General features: G+C 38.4%; 1 protein-coding gene across 4 annotated transcripts in view; it reads left to right on the top strand.

Moving 5' to 3' along the window:
* The first annotated feature begins 2743 nt into the window (after positions 1 to 2743).
* Tbc1d15 (TBC1 domain family member 15) overlaps positions 2744 to 19556 on the top strand; it is a 59185-nt gene continuing 42372 nt past the window's right edge. For all 4 annotated transcript variants that reach the window (XM_026386673.2, XM_026386672.2, XM_026386671.2 and 1 more), the window contains exon 1: positions 2744 to 2821. In XM_026386673.2, coding sequence (XP_026242458.2) covers positions 2792 to 2821 — 30 coding nt within the window. In that variant the 5' untranslated portion in view covers positions 2744 to 2791. The remainder of the gene's footprint in view (positions 2822 to 19556) is intronic.

Raw genomic sequence — 19556 nt, 5'->3', positions numbered from 1 at the left:
AAGAAGCATAGCTCCTGCCTTCCAATAGATCATGGCAAAGTAGAAGGCAGTTCAGTAAATCACCAAATTTTACAGTGTGATATATGGGAGCCCAGACACTGTGCCTCTGTACTTGTTATCTGTTTTGACTTATCTAGCACCACTCCCTTTTTCTGAAGTGGTTTCTAGATTTTTCTCTGGGAATTATCCCCCCCTCTTATCCCAGGCACTTGGAGTGGAACTGTAGGCAGAAAATTCAAACTTGGCCAATTACAACATCATGTACTTTGGAACATAGTGATTGGTTCATGGACACTCCCATGATCTAAGCCAAGACAGCTGGCTATAGTCAGAGGGATTCTTGAGACATAATGTAGTAACATTCAAGGATCAGCAGATATTGGGCTATGGTTGGAGAATTGAACCTGAACAGTGTGATTTCGGAGATGAAACGGAAAATAATATGCAGGATCAGTTTATTAAGTTCCTTTTAGGCTATGCTTAAGAATATGGATTCCAGCCCCCCCCCCCCAAGAGATGGGAAGCCATTAGGTGATTTTAAGCATGGTATTCACATGATCAACTCACAGGATCACATTAATGTTTTAGAATAATTAATATTGTGGGGCTGTAAGTGCTGGGCTGGAGGAAGATGAAGAAGAAAGCAATGAATTAAGATGCAATGAGAGATCCGGGTCAGGCAAGAAAGGGATTTTTTTTTTTTTTCCATCAGCTCTCTAGCACATCTATCTGAAAGAGGTAACATGATAGAAACACTTTCTTTAAAAAACTATTCTGGCTACATCTCAATTTTCAGGGAACAAAAGCAAAATGAAGTTTCATTTTAGACTGTTTCTCAAACTTTAATTTGCATATAAATCAACTTTGATTCTAATTAAGATGCAGATTTTTTATTTTATTTTATTTTTTGGGTACTGGGGATTGAATCCAGGGGTACTTAACCACTAAGCCACATCCCCAGCCCTTTTCTGTATTTTATTTAGAGACAGGGTCTCACCCAGGTACTTAGGGCCTCACTAAGACGCTGAGGCTAGCTTTGAATTCACCATCTTCCTGCCTCAGACTCCGGAGCCACTGGAATTAGAGGCTTGTGCCACCAAGCATGGCAAGAAGCAGAGTTTTGTTCAGTATAATTCCAAGGTGGGATTTGCATTTCTGTATTTCTAACAAGCACCCATGTGCTGCTCATGCTGTTGGCCTGAGGACTTTGAGAAGCAAAGGTTTAGTATTCTTTGAGATGTAAACAGGTGATTTAAATTAAAAGTGCAGCAGGCAGTAGATGTATGGGAGTATAGTTTAGGAGAGCCGCCTGGGCTGGAGATATTTGGGTGTTAATGGCACATGGGAGGTGACCATGCCAGAATATAAGGATAAAGGCCCAGGAACAGTGTTTGGAGAAAAAGGTAAAGAGGTCTAAGGATAGTTTGTGGGTAGTGCCAGCATTTGAGAGCTGTTGGAAGATAAGTCAATAAGAAGCCTTCAGTTCCCAAGCTTCTTATATACAGCTACCATTTATTGAGCTTCTATTTCTGACACTGTGCTAAAAGCATCAACTTTTCTCCAAACACAGGGTATATTTTTCTCTAACCACACCCCTTTTCTTGCAGGTGAGTCTCTTTCCTGATTCCATGCCTGGCTTGGGCCTGGGGGTCCTGGCCTTGATTGGAATCTCTGAGACCTAGAGTTCAGCCTTCCTAGTGGTGCTACACATTCACTTCTATCTTGGATTGTGCCACCTCCCTCGGTGACTAGGTTCCTAATAGTCACAGACCCTGCGACCCATCTTTTCTGCTATTCCCTTGGATTCCCATTTACTTTAAAAGCCTTTAACTTCTCTCTCCACTGGGTGAACAGAGAATCACTTCAACAGGGTCGGGGCAGGTGTTTTTGGTGCACAGGGACTTTTTATTCTGTTCTGGGCCTGGAGAAGCCCCAGATCCTGTACCAGAGCTATCAAAGAGTAGCGATTAATCATTCTCTGCGTTCTTTTACAGGACTGAGAATAAATTATTTTAATATCCTTACAAACCTGTTACCATACGTGCATTGTCTTAAGAGATTCACTACAATCACTCCATGCATAATTCCCACTTTGTATTCTGAAGCGGGGATGCATTTAGAAAATTACTTCAAGTCACACAGCTGTTAAGCAACTGAAGCAGTGACTCTAAATTATGGGCCTTAACTCTGGACCCAGGAGGGCTTGGTATACTCAGTTCCTACAGAAATACCTTGCTCAAAGTTATGTGTGAGTGGCAGTAACCAGACTCAAATTCAGAAACCTTGAATTCAGAGGGGTTAAAGTCTCTTGTGAGTGCATCTCAGTCAGAGAGCTGGCGGTTCTTTATCTTCCCGGATAGCTCACAGCAACGCTATGCTGATTTTACTAAGGTTTAGAGTGTGTTGAAGACTTGCTATGGCCACAAAGCCTGGACCATGATTGCTGGCTCCAAATGTGATGTTCTTTTTATCACACCAAAGATAAGAGGCCCGCCCTTCTAACCGCTGTAGGTGCGAAGTCTCGCCTCTAGGTTAACCCCCAATACAAACTACAGCTCATTTAAGAGGCGCCGCAGGAAAAAAAAGCTGGCACAGGTGAACTGTTGCACCAGAATCCGGCTTCCTCAGCGCGCATGCGTCAGGAGGCTCCTCTCGCCCCTCCCCTCGCACGATTCCCGCCACTCCCCGCCCCTTTCCCGCCCGGACGTCCTTTTAGTTTTGCCGGATGTTGTTGTGAATTCGAGAGACACGTGAGGTACGGCGACGTCATCACCAGGCACGCGCAGGAAACATGGCGGCGGCGGGTGTTGTGAGCGGGAAGGTGAGTAACGGCCCCAGGGAACACTCCCGGTTTTCTCCGAGACACGGGTGCTTTTGGTGGCTGGGTCCCGGCAGGGGAGGGGAAATGAGGGCTTATCTGCGTCGGGAACAGCCCGTGGCGGATGTAGAAGAGGAGGACTGGGTTTCGTCAGCTGTTTCCCCCGAATGCCGGTTCAGCCAGGGAGTAAGAGCCACCTAGGCCTTGGCTCTCTATGCTCTGCTTTGCACCAGAGCCAGGTGGTTTTCGTTTGTATTATTTTTATTTAGGGACAGGTGGCTCTCTAGTGCGGGGGAGGGGCTTCCTGACTCTAGTTCTGTCTACTCTTGACTCCAACGTCTTTTCTCTCTTTGAGACGGTAACCAGACCTGCAGGTGTCTTTATTTGCTTCCCTCTGGTGAAGGCTTCTATGCTACCTTCGGGAGGACTTGAGTAGATGCTTTGCAGCTGTGCACTTAGTAGAAGAGAGCCTGTTGGGTCCATTTTACAAATTACCGATTTTTGTGATGGTTGTCAGCAGCAAGATATGTTTCCGTAGAGAGAACTGGAAATTTGCACCATCCCATGCTTGTCTGTAAAGGAATTTGTTGAATCATTTATTTCCTAGATGTCTCCGGAGTGATTCCATGGGGGTATCTGTCGTGCTGTTTCACAGAGTGTAGGCAGTGACATCCTCCTAGTTCGGTAGGAACTAGGTGTGGAAGAGATTTCGTTGTGTATTGCCAGTTCAAGTTCCAAGGGCACAGTTTATGCATGTTTAGGGCTGTCAGTTTTATGACATGCAACTAGCAGCATTTCCCAGAGTTTGGGTATATCCTAAACAGCTGGGGCTGATTAGTAATGACTCATAGAACACTAAGGGCTGTTTACTCCTTTTAGAGAGCTTCCTCTGTTCCTTGAGTTTCACTCATACTCTCCCTGCTGCATTCCTTTCCATTTTGAATTATTTGATACCTTTGTGGTTTGATCTATGGAGTAGACTAGGTGGCAGAATAACAAATATGATCTTCTTTCTGCTGTTCAACAGAAGTGTGACCTTGGGAAATTGGGCAGTTACGACTGCTCTGTTCTTCATATGCTTAATCGGCAGAATGGTAGTGATGCTAATAATTATTTCTTGTATTAGAGTACTTAGGAGTACATAAAACTAAAACATGAAATAGATTACATCTTTCATGTACTGCTTCTTTTAAATAATAGATTGGACATCCTTTTTTGGATTGTTTGTTCTTACCAATTTTTGTCTTTTTTATTCAAGATAGATGCTGATCTTCTGCTTAACTTTCTTAGAAAGTTATCTTATTTAATTTTCCATTTGGGTGAGCCAATCCAGCTCTTTCCAAGAAGAGATGCTTTCTATTTAAACTACACCCCGCCAACCCTCGTTTCAGGCTTGGTTTGATTTTGAAAGAACCCTTGGAAAAGCAGAATTGTGAAACGTAAAAATTTTTCGCTCCTTCCTTGAAGCCATTATCTTTCACAGTCTGACTTATTAAAATTGATCTTGTACTTCTTATTTTTAAATATTTATTTTTTAGTCTTAGGTGGACACATATCTTTGTTTTATTTCATGTGGTGCTGAGGATTGAACCCAATGCCTCATTCAGGTCAGGTGAGTGCTTTACCATTGAGCCACAGCCCTAGCTCCAGTCTTGTATACTTTTTTTTTTAATATTTATTTTTTAGTTTTAGGTGGGCACAATATGTTTATTTTTTATTTTTAGGTGGTGCTGAGTATTGAACCCAGTGCTTCATGCATGCTAGGAGAGTGCTCTACCACTGAGCCACAACCCCCCTCCCCCGCCTGCCCCCCCTTTTGTACTTCTTAACTCTGCTTTATCACCTTTTTATTTATCCTCATCCATTGCAAGTTCACATTCCTTCCCATCACTCCACTGAAACTATTTTTCCATGCCCAAACGTGCTCCTCTTTCAGATAATATTAGGACCAGCAAAACCCACTTAGTTTTCCCTCAGTTCTGGTCTAATGACATTATCATTCATCTGGTTGCATGTAAAACAAACTTGGAAACATCTTTTTCTATAATAAAATTTAATCTGTAATTCATTTCTACCGATTTTTACCTTAAAGAGTTTTCTTAAATTTGCTGTTGCTTTTTTACTCTCAGTGCATAGTATCTGGCAAATAGCAAGTATTCACTGAAAAGGAAAGATGAGGAACATAGAGAAAATGAGGGAGAATTAGAGTGAGACACATGGGTTCACCAGTAGTTCTCTTGTTTTATTTAGAACTGTAAGATTGTATTGTAGTGCATTCTCATTTACTTTAGCTTTTTCTGTAATTGTTTTTGAATTTTCTATTAAAATCAACTTGAAACAGTTGGGAAATCAATAGTTGTTTTTTACTAATCAGAATTTGTTTTGATATTTTTATTAAGAATTTATTTTGTGACCTTAAATTGGCCCCATCCAGTTCCTTTTAGATATGCTTATAGTCCTGTGAAACCCTTGTGCTTTAGAAAGATAAAGAATGTTCTTAATATCTAGTAGATTTTCCTGGAGAATTTCTTTCCCTAGACTAGATCTGGTGACATGGTAGTTACTTAGGATATGATATGAAGGTCTTTTTTTCTAGCATTCTTCAGTTTATCAAACTTTGAGTACCTGCTGTCTAAGCTGTGTTCTTTAGATATAAGGGTGGCTGAACATAGACTTTACTCTGGGCAGATAGTAATTTTCAATTTTAAGTTATTTCAGTTTGTAAATTAATAAAAGTGTGGCTTTAAAAATAATAGTGTTAAGTCTTAGTTTTTTAAAAAATATTTTTAGTTGTAGATGGACACAATACCTTTATTTTGTTTATTTAGTTTTTTTATGTGGTGCTGGGTATTGAACTCAGTGCCTCGCGCATGCTAGGTAAGCACTTTACCACTGAGCCACAACCCCAGCCTCAAGTCTTAGTTTTGATGAGATGGGTGCTGAAACTAGATGAGAGCTTATAATCTAAGCTTTTTTAATTGTATTTTTTTTGTGGAAGAAAATCCTTATGAAATCTCCATACTGTTTATTATTGTGCTATAATGTATATGTAGTTGTCAGTATAAGAGGTCATTCATTTAGCTATTTTTGTATCTCCTCAGATTGCTTAATTCTGTCTGTCTCCTGTCAGACATTGGCACACTGATGTCCTTAAGAAGCAGTGCACTTGCTCTTCATTGAGAATTGTACCACCTCTTGTATCTCAAAGGTTTATTCTTTACTCTCAAGATTTCCATGGTGTGTTACCTTTGTAACCTTTCTTAAATTGCATAAAATTCACAAACTTTGTTACATCTTTTTTCAGTTTCATAATTAATGAAATGATTAACATGTGCCAAATAAAATTCATTGTTAATTTTTTCCCCTTTGGTATTCCCTATCTCAATAAATAGTCTTTCATCTACTCAGTTTTGTCCTTGACTTGTTCACCTTCACCTCCCATATCTAATCAGTTACAAAGTCCTCTCATTGTCATTTCTACTTAAATATCTTTCTAAGCCACCTCCCTTTTCTCATCAATCTGCAGTGCCTTAGTTCAAGCTAGTATGAATCTCTCATTTTTGAATTATTGCAGCTATTTGTTCTTGGTCCTGCAGCCAGCATGTTGGCTTAGAAAAGGCATGTTTGACCATGGTATTTTCCTCTTGAAATTCTAGTTGTTTTAGAAGTAAACAATCAGGATAAATTCCCAATTCCTAAATTCTTAAGCAGGGCTAATAAAATAATTTATGATCTGAAGTTGTTTGTTTTTGTCTTTAAACTGTTTTGAATCTTCTCTCTGATATTTGGATTTCAGCCATGTAGTGAACAATTGCTCTCTGTTTAGAACATATATCTTCTGTTCACCCTCTGCTTTCTATATCCTTTCTAATTAAAATTGCTATTCTTCAGGTCTTAGCTTATCTGTTACTCTAGTTAAGTCTTCCTGAGTCTTACAATGCTTGACTCTGCTGAGACTAGTAAGATACTTATGAGGGCATGCTGCAACCTATTGGTACTACATGTTGTAATTTCTTATCCTAATCCCCAGGTAGACTGTAAATACTATGAAGGCAATAACTGAATCTTATGTGAATCTAGTAGCTTGCTCCAGGACTGGCACATTGTAGGCATTCTTTATGTATTTATTGAAAATGTCTTTTCATTCCAGATCTTGTGCTTTCTTCCATCTCATTTTACTGTGACCATTGGTTTACAAGATACTGTTAGTTTAATCAGATACTTCTTTTGGGGTGTGTGTGTGTGTGTGTGTGTGTGTGTGTATGTGTGTATGTGTGTATGTGTGTATGTGTGTATGTGTGTATGTTTGTGTTTTTTCCACTGATTACTTTTAATCTCAGCATCTTGTTGATGCTTAGTAAATGTGCTAAATGTTGAGTAAATAATAAATCAGTTTGGGTGGAATGGGGTATGTGATTAGAAGAGTTTGTACAGTCTTTTTTTAAAATATTTTTTTAGTTATATGTGGACACAATATCTTTATTTTGTTTGTGGTGCTGAGGATTGAACCTAGGGTCTCACACATGCGAGGCGAGTGCTCTACCTCTGAGCCACAACTCCAGCGGGGCCCCCCCCCCCATAGTCTTATATCTAGTGGAAGTTATTTGTAGAGAGGAGGGATAAAAGAGTGTTCTAGGTAAAGGGAACAGAATTCACATAGATAAAGGTGCAAGGCTTTCAGGGAATCGGTGAGTTCAGAGTGGCCTTAGGCAGGAAGGTTATATGTGTGTGGAGTATTAGGACGTCTGATGTCATTGTAGAAGTAAAGGGTGAAGTCAGGAGGATTTTAAGCTCAGGTGTGATGTGATCCAATGGAGAATTTTATAAAGATCAGTTTTGGCACTGGTTATACATTATACACCTTACACAGATTATTAGAAAGTCACTAGACTGAGAGAAGAGTTTGTGATGTTATTTTAGCAATCTTCATGCTATCCCCTATCAGCATGAACATGATAATTCTTCATTAGATTCTAAAATGAATTGATTCTTGTGTGTCAGAGGAGAAGATTGATGGACTTAGGATATAGGGTCGGAGTGGAGAAAGAGGTGTTTAAGATAACTTGAGTGCATAGAATATCTGATAGAGTTAGAAATATCTGAAGACCAGATTTAGATAGAACATATTGACTTTAAAATGTCTGTTATTGAAATGGAGATATCAAGTAGGTAAGTAGGTGTCTAATTACTTTGGCATGGAGTTCATTAGAATATCTGGGCTCTGTGGGTATGGTGAGGCAGGCCTGTAATTCCAGAGACTATAGAGGTTGAGACTAGAGGATCACTAGTTGGAGGCCAACCCTGGTCATTTAGCAAGACCTTGTATCAAATAAAAAGGACTGGGCCCATATGTAGCAAAGTGAAACTAAACCCTTATCTCTCATCCTGCACAAAACTCAAAGTGGATCAAAGACTTAGGCACTTGATCAGAGACCCTGTGCCCAGTAGAAGGAAAAAGTAGGCCCAGGTTTCCACCATGTCAGCTTAGGAACTGACTTCCTTCATAACACTCCGAAAGCACAAGAAGTAAAATCAAGAATCAATAAATGGGTTGGAATCAAACTAAAAAGTTGCTTCTCAGCAAGGGAAACAATAACATGGAGAGATCATACAGAATGGGAAAAAATATTTACCATATGCACCTGAGGTAGAGCATTAATCTCCAGGATATATAAAGAACTCAAAAAACTTAATTAACACCAGTCAATAAATAGGCAAAGGAATTGAGTAGGCACTTCACAGAAGAAGAAATATGATTGACCAACAAATATACCAAAAAATGTTCAACATCTCTAGCAATTAGAAAAATGCAACTTAAAACTAATGTTTCATTTCCAGTCAGAATTGGCGAGGATGTGGGTACAAAGGTATACTCATATTGCTGGCAGGACTGCAAATTGGTGCAACCACTCTGGCAAGCATTAGGAGATTCCTCAGAAAACTTGGAATGGAACCACCCTTTGACCCAGCTATTCCACTCCTTGGTGTATACCCAAAGGATTTAAAATCCTAATGTTACAATGACTCAGCTACATCAATGTTTATAGCAGCACAACTCACAATAGCTAAACTATGGAACCAATCTAGGTGCCTTTCAAGAGATGAATGGATAAAGAAAATGTGATATGCGCTGAAATATTACTCATTGTTAAAGAATAATGAAGCTATGGCATTTGCTGGTAAATGGATGGAACTGGAGAGTATCATGCTAAGTGAAATAAGCCAATCCCAAAGACCCAAAGGCCAAATGTTCCCTCTGATTTGTGGGGGTGGGGGGCTAAGGAAGAATAGGGGTACTTTGGATTAGACAGAGGGGAGTGAAGGTAGGGAAGGGGGTATGGGAGTAGGAAGGATAGTAGAATGAATTGGACAGTATTACCCTTTGTGCATATATGATTATGCGACTGTTGTAGTTCTATATCATGTACAACCAGAAGGAATGAGAAGTTATCCTCAATTTATGTATGTGTCAAAATGCATTCTATTGTCATGTGTAACTAATTAGAACAAATTAAAAAAGAAAAGGACTGGGGATTTGACACAGTGGTAGAGTACCCCTGGGTTCAATTCCCAGTACCGCCCATCCCTGAAAAAAAATCTAGGCTCACACTGGTGCTTCCTGTGGATTCTTTCTATAGCTGGAAGTATACATTAATCTGCCTAATAATTTTTTAAAGGAGTTTTTTTTTTTTTTTTTTTAAAGGAGGTAAGGTTTATTTTGGCTTATGATTTCAAAGATTTCAGTCCACAGTCAACTTGCTCTGTTGCTCTGGGCCTGAGGTGAGGTAGAACATTATGGTAGAAGATGTGGTAGAGGAAAACTGCTCAGCTTATGGCAGCCTGAGAGCAAAGGAAGGGGAGGAGGGGGAGGGAGAGAAAGATGAGGGGGAGAGATCAAGCCTGGGAGTGAGTGAGTGCAAAGAAGTTGAATTTTTAAAACCTTTTTTGGTTGTTAAATTAGCTTACAAAATTCACACAGGTGCTAAGGTTCAACCATGTACATTACGTATAGTAGGTGTTTGATTTCCAGGTTTGGAAAGATTTAGAGCAAGAATTTTACCCTGAGACTAGGGGTAAGGTTAAAATACTTGGGTTGGATGTTTTCATTTATCCTCAGTTTTTGAAAGAAAATATTATAAATGTTTATAATTTATTATATTTATAATTTGTAAATATATTTATATAATACATATTTATACATTTAAAAAAATCATAATAGATATAAAAATTCAGTCTCACTTAAGTATAGAAACAGTATTAAAAACTACTTGCTACTTTATTGTGCAACTTCCATATCTTTTTTCAGCTTTTTGTGTCAAAAAAATCACGGACTTCAATAGGTTGGTACAAAACTACATTTTGAATGTTGAATTTACCTGTTTTCTTGCTTTATTTTTGCTTCTTTAATTCTAACTTGTACTAAATTCAAGGTCAGCAAATTTATTCTACATTTTTTGTGGTCCACAGAGTTCTTTTAATAAGTTGTGTCTGACATTGCTGAAGAGAAAATCTGCAGACCATCATTGAAAGTTTTGTAAATGTACTTAACTGTATAAGCATCTTAGCAAATATTTATCAAGAGCTTGGGGGCATGAGAGTTTCAATCCCAAATGGAAAACCTTTTTCCTTATTTATTTATTTATTTGTCTTTTTTTTTGGAATTGGGATTGAACCCAGGGCTTTGCGAAAGTGAGACAAACGCTTTTCCACTGAGCTTCATCCCAGCCACTTTCCCTTGTTTTTGTACCTTTTTACACAGTGTCCCTACCCCTGAGAGACACTTGGAATATTCTATAGTTTGTAAAGATTTTACCCTTTTAATGACATAGGCAGGTACCTATAAGCAAGGAACCTTGTCTTTTTTTTTTTTTTTTTAATCTTTTTAGTCACTATGGTCTGGCACATAATTCCTTAATAAATTTTGTTGAATTGAGGTTGTATAGTTGAGTTTATTACCACCCAGTAGCAAATCTTTGAATGCTGTTGATTCTGTTTACTCCCAATAGACACCTAATTCCCAATTAGTTTTCTTTTTTATGAAGACATCTATACTTAATTTATCTATATGGTTTTTACAGTTGAAACAATAGGCTTTGCATGTAAATTATGTTTTCTACAGCTTTGTTGATCTACATTGATAAATAATAGGGTGTTAACTTTTGATGTATGTGTACACCAGGAACTAAACTAAATCAAGATAATGGCATTTCTACTATCTCCAAAAGTTTCCCCTTGATTCATTGTAACCCATCATTCTCTGACTACAGACAATTGCTGAATTGCATTTTTGCTGTTCTGTAGTTTATATTTTCTAGAATTTTATGTGATTAGAATTATATGGTATGTATTCTATTTTTGATTTGACTTTCTTTGGATTACTTTCAGATACATTTATGTGGTTGTGTGTACTATTTGTTTATTTTTTTAATTGTCAAGTAATAACCACTTGTAGGCTATGTTTTGTTTATCCAAAATATTAATAAGAAATTTGGGTTATTTCTACTTGACTTTTACAAATAAAGCTCCTCCAAACATCAGTATAAAAGTCTTTGTGTGAACCCATGCTTTCAATATGTTAGTTGTATATTTAGCATTTTAAAGCTTTGCCAAACTTTTCTCCAAAATAGGCATACATTTTATATTCCCTCTGGCAATGTATGGAACGTCTAGTTGCTCCATGTGTTCACTAACATTAAGTATGTCAGTCTTAGATCCTTTTTAATATGTGTATATGCTTCTAATAAAGTATTTCCTTATGGTTTCAGTTTGCATTTCTATAATGACTAATTGTGTTGAGTATTTTATCCCTGTATTTTCTTTAAGTATGTTCAAATTTTTTGCCTATTTATTTTAAATTGTTCATTTTCTTGTTACTGAGTTTTGATAGTTCTTTTTGTGTTGTGGATACAAGTTCTTTTGATATAAGTTCATTTGGGTTTTTTAAAAATATTTTTGATATTTTCCTAATAAATTATGACTTATTTTGAACTTGAGGAATGCAGTTATAATAATGCTTTAATATCTTTCTTTACTAATTTTATTATTTGTTTTGTATCCATTTTTATGGATTAATTTTTCTCCCTATTATAATATAATATAGTATAATTATATATTATATATATATAACATAATCTCCTAGATTATATTTTTCTAGTTCTCAGCTTGCCTTAGGAGGGTGTGTGTGTGTGTGTTTTTACATTAATTTTTTTAAAAAAATTTTACTAATACCAGATAATGTGAATTTCATTTTGTTGGGTATTACATTTTGTTTCTTTCAAATATTCTTGAGATTTTTCTTGGAAGGCACTTACTTGGAAACATATGATACTTGGGAGTTCTTGCTTTTAAACTTTGTAAGGTGGTATCAATACAGCTTAATGTAGAATGAATTAACACCCACTGCTGTAGCAAGAGTGTCCTAGAGTATTCTAGCTTTGTGGCTTACGAGGTTTCCCTTTTTGACTAGTATAAACAGCTGTGTATGCTTGCACATTGTTTCTTCTGATAGTTTCAGGTGGCTTTTCCCTCTTGAGTTGGGTAGTTTACTGGCACACTGACCTGTTCTCTGCTGAATGCTGGAGGAAGGCTACAGATCTAGAGTTCTCTGTGCACCTCTCTGCTTTTATGTCACTGTTACCAAAAGACCTGAGAAGAACAATATAGAGAAGGGAAAGTTTATCTAGGGCTCATTGTTTCAGAGGTTCAGACCATAGATGGAAGACTCCATTGCTTTGGGCCCAAGATGAGGCAGAACGTCATGGCAGAAGGGTGTTGTGAAGGAATGTAACTCAGGATACAACAGGGAAGCCAGGAAGCAGAGAGAACTCCACAAATCAAGGACAAAATATAGACCCCAAAGGCATGCCTCAGTGATGTGACTTCCTTCAGTCATACCTACCTGCCTCCAGTTAATCCATATCAGTGAATTCATCCACCAATTCAGTTATATCTTTCATAATGATAACATTCCACCTATGCCCCTCACCCCAAAACTCTTGCCCATCTTATAATACAAAATACATTTACTCTGTTTTATAGTTTGGATACATGGTCTCCTCAAAAGCTCAGGTGTGAGAATATGCAAAAAAATTCAGAGGTTAAATGATTGGTCTCCTTAAAAGCTCAGGTGTGAGAATATGTGCCACAGTCTGGCTGGGCACAATTCAGGAGCCACTTGTCAAAAGAAACGAACTTTATTTTTAGAACCACACAGCCAAACAAAACAGCTCCTCAGGAAAAACCTTCAGAGCCCAACTGCCACCACCGGCTTCCCACAAGCCTCTTCACCTCCCCGACTCCTCCTGCTCTTGAGGCCTATTGGCTGGGTCGCGTGGGCGGAGCCAAAAAAGTCCCCCAATGAGCAGCTCCGTAGTCTGAAAGGGCGGGGAAACAGTCCAGTGAGCATCACCGCAGAGGAGCCAATCAGCTAGAAGTTGCTGGGGCCCGCTGTGAGCCAATCATCAGCTGGCAGTCTGAAAGTTTGCTGGGGCCCCTTCGCATGTGGCTCTCAACAAATATGCAAAAAAGTTCAGAGGTTAAGTGATTGGATTATGAAAACTTTAACCTGATCCGTTATATTAATCCACTGATATAGATTAATGGGATGGCAACTGTAGGCAGGCAGGGTTGGCTGGAAGAAATAGATCACTAGGGGTTTGCCTTTGGGGTTTATATTTTTCTAGTGAACAGAGTTCTCTCTGCTTCCTGATTGCCATGTCTGGAGCTGCTTTCCTCTGCCACACCTTGGGCCCAGAGCTATGCACTCAGCCAGTTGTGGATTGAGAACTCTGAAACCATGAGCTCCAAATAATCTTTCCCTCCTCTTTGTTGTTATTGTCAGGTCTTTTGGTTACAGTGACAAAAAAGCTAAAACAGTCTATTTCCTTGGGTCCCCATAGTCTTAATAGTTTCAGCATTGCCAAGTCCAAGTCTAAAATCTCATTTGAGACTCAAGACAGACTCTTTGTTGTGAGCATAAAGATCAAAAGCAAGTTTCATATATAAAACATATAATGGCACAGAGTAAACATTTTCATTCCATAAGGGAGAAATGGGGGAATAGAAGAAAAAGGAGAAAAGTAAGGTTGAAATCTACTGAGGCAAATAGGTCCTATTGTTCAAGATCTAGCATCTGGAATACATGGCATTGTGATGTTCCCTTCAAAGGACTTGAGTAGCTCTCCCCTTTGGCCTTGCTGGTTATAGTCCATATGGCCTCTCTTTTGGCCTGTTTCTGCTCAATTCTTGCAGCTTTCCTTATCAGACGTCCTGAGTTAGTGGCATGTCTTAATCTCAGGGCTTCCACTGCAGCTGCAGCTTTCTTCTCACTTTTTCATGCATTGCCCTCTCAAGGATAGCCTGCAGGGACTCCGAACCACTTTGCCTGAATTTCCAGGCCTTCCTTTGAAATCTTTGTAGTAGACTCCTTGACCCTCCTAACTTCAGCATCCTGCCTTCCTGTAAACCATCACTACATGGTTGCTGCCAAGGTCTTCCACTACTTTTGAGCAGTAGCCAAGCCTTTTGGGACCATGACTGTAGGTAGCAGCCTCTGAATGCCTGGGAGACTGAGCATGGTGAAAAAACTTCCTAAGTCCCCTGTGCAAACGGGGTCCTCCCATGGTCTCAAAGGAATTTCTACTTTTACACCCTTGATCCTGAGATGGGTGTCATCTTGCCAATTCCTGATATGCTCTCATTTCATCTTTCCTATTATTTCTGGGTAAAGTACTTATCATCTATTTAGTGGCTGTAATGCTTTAACAACCATGACTTCCTTCCTTAGCCTCAGTTTTATTCACACTTTTTGGCCCAAATGTGGTTTTCAAATCTTTGCTTTGTTTACTGCTTCTGATTTTCACAGTAAACTTGAGTAAAAGATGCCAGCAATATCTGTGACACCTGCCTGAATGCTGTGTTGCCTTGAAATTTTCTTTGCCATGTTAATTAGTATATTATTTTAAAATTTGTCCTCGAAAGAAGTCTCAGGACTTGGGCAATGTAGACAGCTTCTTTGCCAGAACATAACATGAATGGCCTGTAGTGCCATTTCCAATAGAGTCCTCCTTTGAAACCTTATGAGCCCCATCTTTACTGTCCACACTCCTATGGGCATTCTGTTCTTCTGAGCTCCCACCAGAATCATCCATTAAACTCTCCTTACAACATTCTAAAGCTTTTTCAGCTTTAAATTTTTCAAAATTCCTCCCCCCTGCAAACCAGCTCCGAAGACCTATGAACCATGTTGCTAGATTAATCATACCACTGACCCCACTTCTCAGTAACAATTTCTGTTTTAGTCAGCTTTGTATCATGGTGACCAAAAGACCTGACAAGGATAATTATACAAGGAGGAAGTGTTTATTTTGGCTCAAGGTTTCAGAGATTCAGTCCATTGTTGGCTGATTCCATAGCTCTGAGTCCAAGGTGATGTAGAACATCATGGCAGAAGGATGTGGCATAGGAAAGCAGCTCAGACAACTGGGAAGCACAGAGTGTGCTCTGCTCACCAGAAACAAAATATAAACCCCCAAAGGCATGCCCCTAGTGACCCATCTCCTCTGACCATACCCTGCCTACTTGCCTACTTGGCATAATCTAATAATTTCACTTCTGAAAATTCTTGTATTGTCTCACACATGAGCTTTGGGGTATACCTCATATTTAAACCATAATACTCTCTGGTATTCTGTCCTTTGAACTCCAGCTGTCTTGGCATTCCTGATTACCTCCTCTGTCTACTGACTTTGGGTTTGCTCTTCGTTTACATATCAGGAGTTCGTTTTACACTTCACTGTTTTCTCTTTTCAGCAGTCACTAACTTTCATCACCTCATGGGTGAAAAACAATGTTTCATAGATTTGATCTTTTCTTTCTTGGTGAGAGATTTAAATTTAATCTCTTGTCACTGCATCTTGGCTGGAAGTGAAAATTATATAGCCCCCCTCCCCCTTTTCTGTTTTTGGTGGTATTTATACCTCTCTTTTCTGTGTACCCCTCTGCCTCCCAAATCCTAGGTGGAATATTTGTGTTCCATATTTGTGTCGTGTCTCCCTCCCCCCCCCCCAGAGTATTAGGAATTTAACCTAGAGTCTCACACATTCTAGACAAGTGCTCTACCACTGAGCTACATCCTCAACCCTGTTGTAAACTTTTAAGATTAGTCCTTTTATTTCCAGGTTTTTGTTAATATAATAATTACTTCTTTCTTGTTAGTGTGGTATAATTCTCTTCTTTCTTGTACCTTCTGAGAGGTGACATTATCAGCAAGATATTTTAAGAATTGTATCAGATGCTTATATTTTGAGAATGCCAGCATCAGCACAACCATAGAGGAGTTTTATATCCGTTTGTAGTTTATATTATGTTGACATTGGTAGTCTGTATGTGCTTCCACAACAATAGCATTACCTTTCTCCTTTCTTTTAGTGGGGGAGTTTATTGGGCATTGAACCGAGAGGCACTCTACCACTGAACTACACTCGTAGCCTTTTTTATTTGAGACAGTCTTCCTAAGTAGCTTAGGGCCTTGGTAAATTGCGAAGGCTGCCTTGAACTTGTGATCCTCCTGCCTCGGCCTCCTGAGTCACTGGGATTACAGTGACTGTTTGAGCTACTGTTTCTGGCTCAATATATAGTTGAAGTCCTATAATTGTTATGGTAGCTGTAATAGTGCCTGAAAAGGGAAGAATAGACTATAATAATGCTTGCTGCTCCAGAAATATTCAGAGTCAAATTGGTATGAGGACTGTTTTTTCCCCAAAGCCAGCTTTGAAGGAAGATAGAAGAAACAATTGTTTCAAAAGTTGTATCTCTGAGAAGGATATCTCTAGGACTGGGATGAGGAGAACTTTTTAATAGGTGAAGGTGTGTGTTAGGACCAACGACAGGAATTTCACAGGTTTTCCTTGGATCCTCCTTATCATGTCAAAAGGAACTTTGGCATAAAAAGGAGTAAATTTCCTGGGGACCAACATTTGCATCTTCCTAATTTCAAAGAAATTAGGAAATTAGGAAATTGGGGGCATATTTAATCAGTTTTCATTGTGCTTTCCATTGACAATATCCCTTCAGTGCCTTTGAGACTTAGTTTAACACTATTTTAAACTTTACATTTTTGTGGGGCTTGGTTCTGCATTTTTGTTGTAAAACAAAGCTCAGATAAAGAAAATCACACTTATTGCATACTTTGAGTGAGAGGGCAAACATCCTTGTGTTACGGAGCTGGGGTCTTCTGAGAAACAGGCACTGTGAAAACTACCTCTTCCAACCCTGATTCTTGCGATCAAGTCAGAAAGATTTTTTAGAGATGAGAGAATAGGTCCTCTAAGGAGAGGGGCAATGTGCCTCTCCTGCTCTCCAGTTTTATTAGGGATCCCAGAGAACTTTCCAGAGAGTCTCATCCAGATCTACTCTCGACTTTTAACTGACAGCAGGGTGACATCAGATTTTCCAGTCTCCACTGTCATGGCAACTCTAGGTCACCTTGATCCATGCTGATTAGTTCTAATTGGATTCTTTTTTTTTTTTTTTTTTTTTTGTTGGTCCTTAACTTGCTTCTTTTACTCTTGACGTATTTCTTGTAAATATTTCCAATTCAATACTATTGACTTGCTTAATTCAACTTTTTTCTAACAGTGACTCTTAAATATGGAAATACCAAAATATGGCTCACTTGCTGAATATCTTCTTTGCTTCTAGTTTCTCATATGTATTTTATTATGAGTGATATTATTTTTTTGAGATAGATTTATTTCTTTTTTTAAATTTTAATTATTTATTTTTGCATTACAATTCTTAATACACCATTATATCATAATTTGTCATATGTCTGATTATATATAAGGTATGTTGACACCAACTCGCATCTTCATACATGTATTTTGTATAGGTACACTCATACACTGCTGGTGGGACTGCAAATTGGTGCAGCCAATTTGGAAAGCAGTATGGAGATTCCTTGGAAAACTGGGAATGGAACTACCATTTGACCCAGCTATTCCTCTTCTGGAATTATACCCAAAGGACCTAAAAACAGCATATTACAGGGATATAGCCACATCAATGTTTATAGCAGCACAATTTACAATAGCTAAACTGTGGAGCCAACCTAGATATCCTTCAGTGGATGAATGGATAAAAAAAAAATGTGGCATTTATATACAATGGAATATTACTCAGCAGTAAAAAAGAATAAGATCATGGCATTTGCAAGGAAATGGATGGCATTAGAGAAGATTATGCTAAGTGAAGTTAGCCAATCACAAAGAAACAAATGCTGAATGTCTTCTATGATATAAGGGAGGTGACTCCAAAATTGGGGTTGGGAGGGAGAGCCAAGGGAGGAAGATTATCTCTAGATAGGGAATAGGAGTGGGAGGGAAAGGGAGGCAGAAGGGGAATAGCATGGATGGTGAAAGACCCTCATCACTAATTGGATTCTTAAACATATCTTCTTAAAGATTTTATGGTTAGGAGGAACTGTTTTATCTCCCATAGTTTCAGGATCTGGTCACAAAAATCTCCTGGGTTCTTCTCATCAACATTATCTTGGGCCTGCATTTCTCCTGCAGTTAACAGGCAATTTGCTGAGAAGTGTGACATCCTGTCCATTTAGGCCAGGCAGGGCTGCAGGCAAATTGCTTCTTGGAAAAGAAAGCATGTTGGGGGTCAGCACCATGGGCCTATTTAGAGAATTATTCTCTCAGCCTCTTGTTCCCACTGTCCTCATCTGTCTATCCCCTAACATTTGGAACTACTACTCAGGTCAGGAGATTGACCTTTGCTAGCTACTCTAGGGATCTTCTGTGTATTGCTTATCCCCTGATCACTGTCCTTTTTTTTTTTTTTTTTTTTTTTAAATCATAAGTACTACTTTTATCTATTTTTAATAGTATTTTGAAAACACAGCTATTGTGTCATACTTTAAAAAGTCCTGATCTGGGATTGTAACTCAGTAGTAAAGTGCTTGCCTGGCACATGTGAGACACTGGGTATGATCCTTAGCTCCACATAAAAAAATAAATAAATAAAATAACGGCATTGTGTCCATCTACAACTAAAAAAATTAAAAAAAAAAATCCTCAAAGTCTTTCTTCAATTTCTTCTACTTAGTATGCTGAGTACATTTTCCAGTTTTATTTTTCTAAATTTTATGCACCTTTTTGTCTTTCATGTCTCATTTTTCTTTAGAAATCTTGTTCATTCTCTTCAAGTTTCAACTTATGTATCATACACATCTGAGTTGTGAGGGTCAAATGTGATAATGTAGAAATGTCTTTGTAAAGTAATGCATGATAAAAATATTATCTGATTTGAAATTAAAAAAAGTTTTTCATTAGTGATCATGAATAAAACTAAAGAGATTGAAAGCTTGTTCTTCTTAAAACGTATCTGAAATTTACTCTTAACATCATAATTATTCCCTGTAGCAAAATAATTTTTCATTCAAATAAGCTTGGAGGTAGCTTTTCAAATATTAATTATGATTGTTGATAAAGATAAACAGAATGTCCTGTGACAGAAAGGTACTCCTCAGGAATCAGTTCATTTTAAAGTCCAATGAAGAAAGGGATACGGTACAGACATGAGTAGGGGGAATGTGAGGTTAAAGGAATAATTCTATAAAATGGGCCCACTGTGTGACCCCACATGCTTTCTTTTCCAAGAAGCAGTTTACCCTGTAGCGCTTCGTGGCTTAAGCAGACAGGATATGTCACATTTCTCAGCAAATTACCTG

This window comes from Urocitellus parryii, chromosome 5 (genome assembly GCF_045843805.1).
Source record: "Urocitellus parryii isolate mUroPar1 chromosome 5, mUroPar1.hap1, whole genome shotgun sequence".
Classification (NCBI taxonomy): Eukaryota; Metazoa; Chordata; class Mammalia; order Rodentia; family Sciuridae; genus Urocitellus; species Urocitellus parryii.
Note: the sequence above shows the minus strand (reverse complement) of the source record. Positions and strands in the feature narration are given on the sequence as shown.